Here is a 13,534-nt window from a genome sequence, read left to right as displayed (position 1 = left end):
CAACTCTCTTGCCTACAGAAAATAAAGTATCCTTCTGCAAGACATGAAGTTCACAACTATGACACACAAAATAAGGCTGACTTTGATATTCTACGCTGTCACCTAAGTGAGGCGAGGCACTGGACAGTTTTCTGACAGCAGCCCTGCATTGAGCACACAGATCTAACTGCAGTCAAATTTGCTGTCATCCTGTTGTGACACCGTCATGCAGATGGTCAGTAGAAAGTCTGATATCTTGAACATGGAATTTCTGCTGGTTGCTGGTGTCCTTTACGTATCTCTTCTTGCATCGGGCACATTATGAAAATGGCCAAAGCATGTGACTGATATTTCCAGTCATATATCTGCTTTCAAACTCTGTAACAAACATAATCAAAGTAAGGGCCACCTACATCACACTTTGCTTATCTGCGCCAAAAATGGTTGTAGATAAATAATTTGATCCAGGTAGCTCTTTCATTGTAACAAGTGAACCTTTATTGTTGACTTTAAGAATTTATTTTTTATGATCAGACCTTCATGATCAAATTTCTGACCAATAGTTAAATATCTGCTGAAATTGCATGTGTGATAAATTGTGCTTGACCTATGTTTTTAAAATGTTACAGTAACTATGGATACCTTCCTCCATTGATACTATTAATTGTTTGAGAGAGGTTTTTTTCAGTTGCTGCTGAAATCCAGTAATGAACACCGGTTGCCATGAATCTTCACCAGCTGTTTAAATTTTATTTATTTTCATTACCAGTTTGACTGTATGCCTGTTCTCAAATCGGAATTGTGCAATTACTGCGTTATCAAAGTTTAAAGCATCTGATTAGTTAGTGAATGAAAACACTACAGTGTACATGATGATAAAATCTATGCCATAAGTGTGCAGTAATTGTGTGAACTCCACTTGAAAATAAGTTTACCATGTGAAATCAGTTCAAGTAGTGTTCAATATTTAAATTATGGACCTGACATGGGTGGTAGTTGATGTCGATTATTGGATTTTGAATAACACTAATCTTTTTTCCATGAATTTAAATGCATTAGTAGCAGTTTCTTTATCTAGGGTTTTTCCTCATTCTGTTTATGAAGTTCTATTGCATATTACTCCTAACTTTAAAAACGGATCTAAATGCTCACACTCCTCCTTATTCTTGTTACTAGACATAGATTGTGGCAAATCTGGAAGCAGCATTATGTTTAAACTTGTTTAGGAATTAAATCTAAGGAGTTTTATGCATGCATCTCTCACATTTCGATTTTAATCTTAATGACTTTGATGTCAACAGGACATCAAACATACTTCTGTTATGATCTGATGATGTATATGTAATACATTCTGTCAAAATGGTTGATTGTTGCATATTATTCTGTATTTCATTCTTGCATGTCCATTCAGGTTGCAAAGAACAAATAAGGAAGGTACAAGTAGCCGTGAGAGGACTGCTGCTTTTGGTTTGATCTTGCAACAGAGTACAACAGTACCCCTTAGCGAGCATGCGCCAACATTGCTGCCTAGTACGGGTACGAACACCATGCCTGCCACTGCCACAGGTAAGTGTGTAAGAAAATAATTCCTGTGTTGATGATAAGTAGAGCAAAGCAAAGGTCATGAATTGTTTATTTAGGGTGTAAATAAAGCCACAATATTTTCCATTCACAGAAGTGTAGTGGCCAGTAAGTTCTGAGACTAGATTGAGCTGCCTAGTACAGGCTCCACAAACATCTGCTCCCAGCTAGTGTGTGAACTGTTGTGAATACAGGGGAATCTTGCTTTTCTCAATCCCCTTTTCTCTCTCACTGCTTTTTCCCAGACCCTCCGCTCAAAAAGTATGATGTGTTGTCTATCTAAAGAACTTTCCACTGATAATTTAGTTGATTGTGTTGCAGCTAGAATACACTTGGGAAGTAATGCTTCCAAAGTAAACACACGGAACCCCCATGAAAATGTAGCAGAAATAATCTTTTGACAAGGGGTTACTTAACTCCCAACGAAACAGAGAACATAAGTGTAAATGATGCTGCTTTCAATTATTCAAAGGTGGTCAATAAAATCTTATTGCAGTGCCTGACAAAAAAAGATGAAGCGCACAGAATACATGGTCAGATGTCAATCTAACTTCATACTCGGCCACCCAGCCGGCAGGCATTTAAATGATCAGTGTTGCAATTCTCTCTGACAAGTAAAATGGCTACCACACTGCATTTGTATCGTTCATGTTTAGCATCGTTGCCAGGCATGTTTGCTTATAGAAAGAGCTTGAACAGTGTCCGCTGGTGAGTGATCATTATGGAGGACTCGGATATTCCGTATACTCTTGTGAGGCAGTGTTATCAGCACCTGCCAGAGTTTAAAAAGGGGCTTCAAATCATACAAAATCCAGACTTTTAGGGCATTCAGATGTCACAGTGCCCCAATGTTGAACTTCTTGGGGCTGTGATGACAGGCATACTCGTTAATGCCACAAGGGAGGATCATTGTATTGTGCATGAAGCACATTATACCCCTCCTCATATCCACCTGTCATTTGAGAACAAGTAATGGACCACCTGCAACATTGTGTGTCTTCTTGCACCATTTAGTCAAGACTAGCAGCAGTTGTACTATAGAATTACTGTCCCATGTGTAGGTTGTAGGCTGCTGTAGCACCACAGCACAAAGAGCTGTGTTTGGAGTAATTTCCATGACTGGGAAGTACGGACTGCTTATCGATGACATCACATTGTTTAGAGCGGCACATCATGGTTCTGTACTACCTTGAATGACCATCGTTGGTGAGGACGGTGGTGACCTGGTCAGAGGTCTCATTTTTCCAGAGTTTGGGAGATGCGCAGTGGTGTTAATTCTACTGTCATAATCAGAGAAGCCATTGGTTATGTCTTCATGCCCAGCTGGTAGTGATTAAAGGAATTTTGACAGCACAACAGTGTGCCGCAGATATACTGCTTCCTCTTGTGTTACCTGTCATGTAACATTATGGGGGTGCCACATTTCAGTGGGACAGGGCTTGTCCACACGTGGCAAGTGTCAGTGAATTATGTGCATGATGTTGAGGTAGTGCCTTGGCCAGCAAGATTGTCAATTCTTTCTCCGATAGAAAATGCGTGGGACCAGATCAGTCAACAACTCCGTCCCAGTTCAGTATCCAGAACATTGAGGACCATTTAAAACAGTTGTAGAAATAATCAATGCATGTTTTCAGGCCAGAGGTGTTGCAGTGTCCTTAAATTCCTGTTGTCACAGCTTCTAATGTTTGTGCTGTTTGTTTGTAATGAAGGTCATGGCAACAGACTGATCTGGCGCGTATGTTGTGTTCTAAGTTGGGTTGAACAATGATAGGTTGGTTGTGGTTATGCATAGCCAACAAAGCTAGGCTACATTTGATGAAGAGTTCAAGTAACTAAACAGAAGACCATTGGTGGTCACTGATTGTGTGTGTGTGTCTCACAATAATTTACCATTTTGGCTATATATCAAGTATCGCAGATTGTGTCCATAGCTCGTGGTCTAGTGGCTAGTGTTGTTGCCTCTGGATCATGCGGTCCCAGGTTTGATTCCTGGCAGGGTTGGGGACTTTCTCTGCCTGGGGACTGGTTGTTTTTGTTATCATCATCATCATCATCATCGTTCGTGGCAGTGGCTACATTGGACTGTGAAAAAATTGGGTTGTGTAAAAATTGGGACATCGTACAGGTGCTGATGACCACACAGTTGAGTGCTCCAGCAACCAAACTTCGTCATCACAGATTGTTTTATGTTATGTTACATATTGTGCCTACTTTTGTGGTTCCAGCAGGTTTGATTTTATGTTTTTAATTTTTTTTAATAAAATGAATCATTGCTCATTTTTTATTTGTTGTTATCGGAATTTGACAGAATTGCCTCCAGTAATTGCTGTGAAACACAACGCTCATGCTGTTATGTAGGCTACATTCAGCTACTTCTTGCACACATCCCTGATGTAGACTCTGACAGAAAAATTTTACTTGGTAGAAGTCACTACCTAGAAGTAATGTCAGACAGCTCAAATGCCTTTGGAAAACATATTTAACCAGTGTGTTAAGGCGTATTATATCAATATTTTGTTTCTTTTTGTTACCGAAGTTCCTCTCTTAAACCTTGAATAGGTGATCATTCAAATGCGTCTGGTGGCAAGCTACATAGTTTTGCATGCGGATGGCTGATACCACTGTTTTTGGGATTAGTGATTTACATTCTAAGCAAATTTTCATGCAGTTCTGAGCATTAGGGGGTTGTACACTTTGCTTACAACCATCATACTAATATCAGTTCAATAATGCAAACCGTACATGGGCTCACATCAAGGACTTTCCAAAGAACAAAAAAGTGCACAGGTACACTTTGAAATCCTAACACAGAGCAAAGTAAATAATCACCAGCCCAGTGTAATGCATGAAACATCTGGAAACTCAAAGGAAAGCATTGGAAAATGGATGTGGTCAAGAAAGAAATTGTAGAATGTCTTACATCCGTTCCTTAAGAGAGCACTTATAATCGGAATAGGTCATGACTGAAGATCCACCAGACATCTTACTCTACTTTGACAACCATCCAATATTTTACCAGTACATCAACTTGTTCGATTACAACAGCAGACAAGGGAAATACTGATTTTAACAGGTTAGAGGTTGAAGATCCATTTCTGGTATAACATTAACTTTTCGTTCTTTCATTCAGAGGGCAAATTGAAATCTACAAGGAAAAAATGTGTTGGTGCAATGAACAGCACTGGGAAAAGTCTACCCAGCATGTATTTCAAAGTATGGACAGGTAATGAAAGCAAATTTATTGACACTTCAATACAATCTATATTGCACAAAGGGCAGCCCACCTTTATTAAAGGAAACTGAAAATACCTTGAGAAAAATGGTCAATTACACTAATGAACTAGTTAATACAGGTAGTCAAAATAAACTGCATTAAAAAAGCATTTCCAGCATTTAATGACTATGTGCATGGATTGTTGGAAATTGAAATCTGATAGGGAACCTAGAAAATCTGAAAAGGGAAGTGCAGTATCATAGGACACAGTAGAGTGAAATGGAAAGAAGATAGAGATTTCTGGTCAGATGAGTATAGGGTGATGCCAACAGCATCAGAGAAAGATATAATGGGAAATATTCATTGAGAATAGGTACATAGATAAGACAGAGAGGGAGTTACTGTGAATAGTTGAGTGATCAGTGATACAATTCTTCTCACAAGACTTGACAGAAAACCTTAGCTAACAACAATACTTAAAGTATACACATTGTTACATCTCAACCAGAAGGGGGGAGGGGAAGGTGAGTAAGTATGAGGGCATTGAATACCAAACTGATTGTAACAAAATATTAGGGGAAGGAATAGAAGACAGAATTGTGGGACAATGAGCTTGTCTATAGTAATGAGAGGAGAAACGCTTATTGAGTTCTGCTGTACATCCCAGCTAATAGGAACAAATACTAGCTGGATTACTGGATTGTATGGTGAATCCAAGAGCAGATATACAGGGTGTTGAGAAATTCCCATTACAAACTTCTAGGACATGTACAGGAGAATGAGTACATAATATTTTGAGTACAAACTCATCTCCAGAAACATTATTTCTGCGGTACGACTGTTTCAATTCAGATGTTTAACTCATTCACTTCTGTGTGAGGAACTGAGTTAGGCGTGAGACAGTACAGTTGTTAGGTAACGTTCCGAAGGGAAACATAACAAAACATCCATTTATCAGTTAAGCAAGTTTGTTTGTATTAACACTTAAACATTAGGTATGTGCGTTATTCCACAACAAGAAAGAACCCAGCATACTATACATACAGAACAGTACTGATGCAGTACAACAGTGGTTTGATGTGGCAACCACCAGAGTCTTTACAGATATTGTACCTATGAAGCACGTTCTGGTAAACGCTCGCCATCTCATGTGACGCCTCTTCATTTTCTAATGTAGCAGCCAGAACACATATCAACATATCTTCCTCTGTGTCTTCATGAGATGCATAAGACAGAAAGCTTAGATAACATTCCATTAAAATTTGTAAAATCATAGAGGGAAGCAGCAGTCGAACATGATTTGAGTTTGTGGAATCTGAACTTGAAACACAACATGGTTCTTTCAGGAAAAATATCATACACACTGTCCTGAAGATGTCAAAAGCCACAAAATGTGAGAACTATCACACAGTCAACTTAACAGCCAATGCATTTGAGTTGCTGATGAGTACAATGTACAGAAAGATGTAGAAGAAAATTGGAGATCTGTTAGATGACAATCAGTTTGACTTCTACGTCTACATCTACATCCATACTCCGCAAGCCACCTGACGGTGTGTGGCGGAGGGTACCTTGAGTACCTCTATCGGTTCTCCCTTCTATTCCAGTCTCGTGTTGTTCGTGGAAAGGAGGATTGTCGGTATGCCTCTGTGTGGGTTCTAATCTCTCTGATTTTATCCTCATGGTCTCTTCGCGAGATATACGTAGGAGGGAGCAATATACCGCTTGACTCTTTGGTGAAGGTATGTTCTCGAAACTTCAACAAAAGCCTGTAGCGAGTTACTGAGCGTCTCTGCTGCAGAGTCTTCCACTGGAGTTTATCTATCGTCTCCGTAACGCTTTTGCGATTGCTAAATGATCCTGTAATGAAGCGCACTGCTCTCCGTTGGATCTTCTCTCTTCTATCAACCTTGTCTGGTACTTAACCCACACTGGTGAGCAATATTCAAGCAGTGGGTGAGCAAGTGTACTGTAATTTACTTCCTTTGTTTTCAGATTGCATTTCTGTAGAATTTTTCCAATGAATCTGTCTGGCATCCTCTTTACCGTCGATCAACTTTATATGATCATTCCATTTTAAATCACTGCTAATGCCTACTCCCAGATAATTCATGGAATTAACTGCTCCGAGTTGCTGACCTGCTATATTGTAGTTAAATGATAAAGGATCTTTCTTTCTATGTATTTGCAGTACATTACACTTGTCTACATTGAGATTCAATAGCCATTCCCTGCACCATGCGTCAATTCGCTGCAGATCCTCCTGCATTTCAGTACAATTTTCCATTGTTACAACATCTCGATATACCACAGCATCATCCGCAAAAAGCCTCAGTGAACTTCCGATGTCATCCACAAGGTCATTTATGTATATTGTGAATAGCAACGGCCCTACGACACTCCCCTGCGGCACTCCTGAAATCGCTCTTACTTCGGAAGACTTCTCTCCATTGAGAATGACATGCTGCGTTTTGTTATCTAGGAACTCTTCAATCCATTCACACAATTGGTCTGATAGTCCATATGCTCTTACTTTGTTCATTAAACGACTGTGGGGAACTGTATCGAACACCTTACAGAATTCAAGAAACACGGCATCTAGCTGTGAACCCCTGTCTATGGCCCTCTGAGTCTCGTGGATGAATAGCGCAAGCTGGGTTTCACACGACCGTCTTTTTCGATACCCATGCTAATTCCTACAGAGTAGATTTCTAGTCTCCAGAAAAGTCATTATACTCAAACATAATATGTGTTCCAAAATTCTACAACTGATCGACGTTAGAGATATAGGTCTATAGTTCTGCACATCTGTTCGACGTCCCTTCTTGAAAACGGGGATGACCTGTGCCCTTTTCCAATCCTTTGGAATGCTATGCTCTTCTAGAGACCTACGGTACACTGCTGCAAGAAGGAGGGCAAGTTCCTTCGTGTACTCTGTGTAAAATCGAACTGGTATTCCATAAGGTACAGCGGCCTTTCCTCTTTTGAGCGATTTTAATTGTTTCTCTATCCGTCTGTCGTCTATTTCGATATCTACCATTTTGTCATCTGTGCGACAATCTAGAGAAGGAAGTACAGTGCAGTCTTCCTCTGTGAAACAGCTTTGGAAAAAGACATTTAGTATTTCAGTCTTTAGTCTGTCATCCGCTGTTTCAGTACCATTTTGGTCACAAAGTGTCTGGACATTTTGTTTTGATCCACATACCGCTTTGACACAAGACCAAAATTTCTTAGGATTTTCTGCCAAGTCAGTACATAGAACTTTACTTTCTAATTCATTGAACACCTCTTGCATAGCCCTCCTCACACTACATTTCGCTTCGCGTAATTTTTGTTTGTCTGCAAGGCTTAGGCTATGTTTACGTTTGCTGTGAAGTTCCCTTTGCTTCCGCAGCAGCTTTCTAACTCAGTTGTTGTACCACGGTGGCTCTTTTCCATCTCTTACGATCTTGCTTGGCACATATTCATCTAACGCATATTGTACGATGGTTTTGAACTTTGTCCACTGATCCTCAACACTATCTGTACTTGAGACAAAACGTTTGTGTTGAGCCGTCAGATACTCTGTAATCTGCTTTTTGTCACTTTTGCTAAACAGAAAAATTCTTCCTACCTTTTTTAATATTTCTATTTACGGCTGAAATCATCGATGCAGTAACCGCTTTATGATAGCTGATTCCCTGTTCTGTGTTAACTGTTTCAAATAGTTCGGGTCTGTTCATCACCAGAAGGTCTAATATGTTATCGCCATGAGTCCGTTCTCTGTTCAACTGCTCAAGGTAGTTTTCATATACAGGAAAGGCACCTGGGTTGCCATTCCAGTGTCATGTTTGATAATGCAAGCAGTGCTTAAGAAAGATACTAGGACACTTCTTTGTGCTTTGTCGACCTAGAAAATGCTAGATGCTAGACATTAGAAATTCTCAAAAGTAATGAAATAAGCTATAGGGAAAAATGCTAGATGCTAGACATTACAAATTCTCAAAAGTAATGAAATAAGCTATAGGGAAAGACAGGTAAAGTAAAAGAAGTAAGGGGGAACAATAATAACTGCAGACAAAAAACAGAGTTTGGATTAAAAATGGCATAAGATAAGGTTGCAGTATTTCTTTTCTGCTATTCAAACCTGTACCTTGATGAAGCAGTGACATAAATAAAAGAACTTTTCAGTAGGGAGATAAAAATTAATATTAAAGGGCTCTGACATCAAGAAGTTGCCACAATAGAGGAACTTGTGGCAGGATGCATCAAAGCGGTCAGAGAAGGATGACTCGAAAAGATAATTTAATCAAAATGGTAAAGAGTGGATTGATGTTGATACATTCAGATTTTCTGTATTTCTTCAGATGAGGTGTTGTTCTAGAGAATGGGTATCTGAATTGCAGAATATGTATACTCTATCAGAAAATCATCAGTATAATCCAGTGAGTTTTATTTACGCCATCTTGTATTAGGAAGCACTTATTACTTGTCAGTGTTACATCTTTTAATGAAAACTGTTTGCAACGTGACAAAGTGTAAGCCTATATCTTCTGACTTCTTGTGGAATGAGAACAGTACCCATACAGTAATTAAATTACAACACAGAATGTATGAAAGATTGTGACAACTAACCATTCACCTCGAGATGAAACTTGGTTGGCATCCACACACACACACACACACACACACACACACACACACACACACAGAGAGAGAGAGAGAGAGAGAGAGAGAGAGAGAGAGAGAGAGAGAGAGAGAGAGAGAGAGAAGATAATGGTCACCAGCATCTGAAATGGCTTTATTTTTCCCTGCGTTAGTACAGCAAGAAAAGAACATATGAGGGGAAGCCATCTAAACTTAATTCGTCATATTCCCACCCTGAAATACCACTTCCCACGAGAAAATCAATGATTCCCATTTAACCTTACCATCAATCTCTTGTGGCTTCCATACCAAACAAGACAGCACAGTACTGAAAACATTTAACTCTTTTTAATGGTAGTCAATTCACTATACAGTTACCCAAATCATTAAAATCAAATGTCAGGGCTGTTGAAAAGAACTTAGCTGATTTCCTATTCCATCATGTTCCTTGCCTCCTCCTTGTAACTTCTCTCTTGCTGATGTACTTCACCTCACACTTCCAGAAGGCTTCCTCCCCCCACCCTCCAAGGGCAAAGAAAGTACAAGCCACAAACATCTTCTCTAAACTCCTAATTTTTTATTAACTTGTCCTCTAATTTTGTATCTCCTGCTGAAGCTTGTAGAGCAATGATTGAAAAAATGTGAAAAAATGTCTCCACATTACCATATTGTACATATGCAAAAGTAAATCTCTGACCAGCAAGTACATATTTTTCACAGTTACTAAGTGATATTTATGAACCAAGCATTCCTTAGTGGTCTGTGTTTCTAGTGCTGAAGTTCGCATATTTTTGATGAAATTTTGTCATATACTTCTTGTCGTTACCACTAGCCTTCTTCACCTTTCTTACAGATAGTATCAATGAAATTAGTTTTTCAGGTGCCTCTAACAAATGCAGTAGAAATCATTGAAATGCTGTGCACTCTGATATGTGAGAAGCTATCACTTTACATTCACTCTGTTCAATGTATTATATGTTTTTGTGCGGTAATTGTTTTGTTATTAGTAATGTTGACACTTGTCAGATCTCTAAACCTTTGGTAAATGTTTTAGGGTCCCACCATAAATTTCATCAAGCTTGTTAAAAAAAAAAAAGTCGAACACATCTTTGTGGTTAAACTGTATCTATTTTCATACGTGCAGTTACCCTTAAAGCTGTACTTTTTGTTCAAGACAAAATACTTGCTGATGTGCCAGTAAAGGTACTAATAGATACACACTCTGCTTGTATATTGGCTTTTTATTAATTTGTTGTGTAAGATTGTGATATGCCCCATTAAAAACTGTTTTAAATATGAATTTCAGTGTTATCTTATCAGTAGAAAAATGATATTGATCTGCAATAATACTGTGCATCATTGTGATATTGACTATACATTAATTAATAGAGGGAAACATTCCACATGGGAAAAATATACCTAAAAACAAAGATGATGTGACTTACCAAACGAAAGCGCTGGCAGGTCGATACACACACAAACAAACACAAACATACACACAAAATTCAAGCTTTTGCAACAAACTGTTGCCTCATCAGGAAAGGGGGAAGGAGAGGGAAAGACGAAAGGATGTGGGTTTTAAGGGAGAGGGTAAGGAGTCATTCCAATCCCGGGAGCGGAAAGACTTACCTTAGGGGGAATAAAGGACAGGTATACACTCGCACACACACTCATATCCATCCGCACATACACAGACACAAGCAGACATTTTTAAAGGCAAATTGTCAGTTAATACCCATCTTAGAATTTTATAGTCTTGTGAGGTGTATTGCTGAAGAGTGTTACTGTATTTCTGTATGGTTCCTAATAGATTTCATGGTGCTTACCTTAAATAGTCTATGAAGCTCCACTTTCTGCCAAGAGTTGGCCTTCTGCTCATTCCACATTTAGTGAAAACATACAATACAGAAATTTTTTAGTGTGTGTGTATTTATGGGGGGAGAACATTGGTTAGAGTGAATATAATTCTGCTGTTATTTCAGTGCAAAAATTGTGATATATTGGAGCCAATTAAAAATAAAACTGCTCTTACGTAGCAGTTTTTTTTATGTAGTTGGAAAAAAAGCTATTTGTCACGAATATTTATACTCGGTTCCAAATGTAATTCATTCCTAGGTGCTTGTCACTGCACTGCTCTCAGCATAATAGTTAGCCAGAAATTTGTTACAGTCACTGAAATCCAAGGTTAGCAACATATTGGTGTGTTTCCTGCTTGATGTGTGCCAAGTCTCAATTAGGAGAAAGCTGTAACTTCTCCAACAGGCATGATAAACATAATTTCTTGTGCATGGAAATACAGGTACAAACACAACTAAGGCAATTCTGGTCACCATTCCAGTAAAACCAATAGTGCCTCGGCCCACAATGAGGAGTTCGATAGAGGGGCTGAACCAAGAGATAGAGAGGCTAGTGCTGAAAGCTGGAGGCGGTCCACAGGATTCTGAAAGGGAAGAGGAGAAGGTATGTATACTGTCAAATGATCACTTATGTAAGAATACACATCTATACACTCTCACATATTGTCAGGTTTGGTTGGAGAAACATGATTAAAATTTGAAAATTAGGATCACGAAAATGTAACTCATAAACCTTAGTGCACTGCATGGCACTTGCATTATTAAAGTAATATTAATGTAGTAAAAAAACACACAAAAATCTTTGGAAGTTAGATTTTAGCTTGTGCATGTACTACTTAAGTGTAGCTCTCTAGGAGTAATGATCATTTGTTATTTGGATAACTGAAGAGCAAATCTTTAAAAACAAAAAGTGTGTTGACTTCATGACACCATTAGATGGAGTTATCTAAAAGAAGCTGTAGCCAACATAGACTGACTGCTTCATGACGAGAATTCAGTGTGTAATCAGATATCACCAAGAGGAATTTTTTCTGATTTACCAAAGACATTTTATTGTATCATCAATAATATTATAGTGAAGAAGTCTTGTTTACGTAGTATGCATGGTCCAGAATGTGACTAGCTCAGTTTTTGTTTAAGAAAGAAGGTAGACAGTAGGCTGCCAAAGTGACTCATAAGAGATTGTGTAATGTCATGTGTATGGGGAGAATTTAAAAATGGTGATTTAAACAGGATTTATTCATGGAACCATTATTTTTTGTATGTGTTAATATTTGGGACAATTCAATACACTCCAAACTTTTTGGAGAGACATAAGAACCAGAATCAAAAGACAGTGGCATATGAGAAATGTGAAGGAAGATTTTGAGCTTAGAGAAAGAGTAACAAGAAAGCTTTAGTTCAGAAATTTATTATGTCAAGTTCTCAGACACATAATGGGAGTAATGGGAATGGGTGGTGGCAGTGCTGTAAAAAGTGTGGGACAAATTTGATCCACATTAGACATTTACAGATGGTAGATGGATTTTTAAACATAAAAATAATTTGAGTGAAAGTACCAGAATGAATTTTTTGTGGATTGAGATAAAATATCAGGGGCATAATATTGTCTTTGAGTAATGAAATAAAGTGTAATCACATTTGATTATTATGTAAAGCCTATGGATAGTGATATGATGAGTGACAGTTAAATATCAGCCATAAGATGTACAGATTGCATTTGTAGGTACTACCTGTTGTTTGGGCTCATGGGGAAGTGTTGTGTGTGACCATGGGCAGTTGCAGACATACCAAGCGACACCAGAAGGACACCGAGCGCCACTGGCAGATCTGCTGAGGTCGACGCGTTCAGTCAACACGCAGACTCCAGCTGGTGGTGATTTTACAGGGAGTTCTCAATCGTCAGGTTGGTGTATTTGGTATTTGCAGTTGTTATTGAACTTAAAGGTTCTATAGATAAAAGATTTGAAAATGTCAGCTACTGACGAGCATTCAGATACTGCTGATCTATATTTGTATAGAAATAAATATCTGAGGTTCCTAATATTGATAGAAATACAGGCATGAGACTGCAAATGAAAGAGAAGTGTCTGAATGGGATGAGCAGTTCAGTGACAAACATGCAAGCTTTGAATCTAGTCCCTTGGGATGGACATACATCCAGTTCAACTAATGCGCATGTTTATCAAATTATATTGGCAAATAGAAAATGAGTAGTTGATAAAAATGCACTTAAAGTTGGTTTATCTACTAAATGGTTAAGAGTTTTGAGATGCAC

General features: G+C 38.5%; 1 protein-coding gene across 2 annotated transcripts in view; it reads left to right on the top strand.

The window, feature by feature from the left end:
* Positions 1-13,534, top strand: part of LOC126475059 (protein FAM117B-like) — a 75,545-nt gene that overhangs the window by 13,497 nt on the left and 48,514 nt on the right. The window contains exons 4-6 of one of the 2 annotated variants that reach the window (XM_050102610.1): positions 1,391-1,545; positions 11,739-11,860; positions 13,042-13,162. In XM_050102610.1, the coding sequence (XP_049958567.1) occupies positions 1,391-1,545; positions 11,739-11,860; positions 13,042-13,162 (398 nt within the window). Of the gene's footprint in view, positions 1-1,390; positions 1,546-11,738; positions 11,861-13,035; positions 13,163-13,534 lie in introns of both variants that reach the window. The other variant, XM_050102609.1, reaches the window with a different exon arrangement.

Source organism: Schistocerca serialis, chromosome 4, assembly GCF_023864345.2.
Source record: "Schistocerca serialis cubense isolate TAMUIC-IGC-003099 chromosome 4, iqSchSeri2.2, whole genome shotgun sequence".
Lineage (NCBI taxonomy): Eukaryota > Metazoa > Arthropoda > Insecta > Orthoptera > Acrididae > Schistocerca > Schistocerca serialis.
This window is presented reverse-complemented; position numbering and strand designations above follow the sequence as displayed.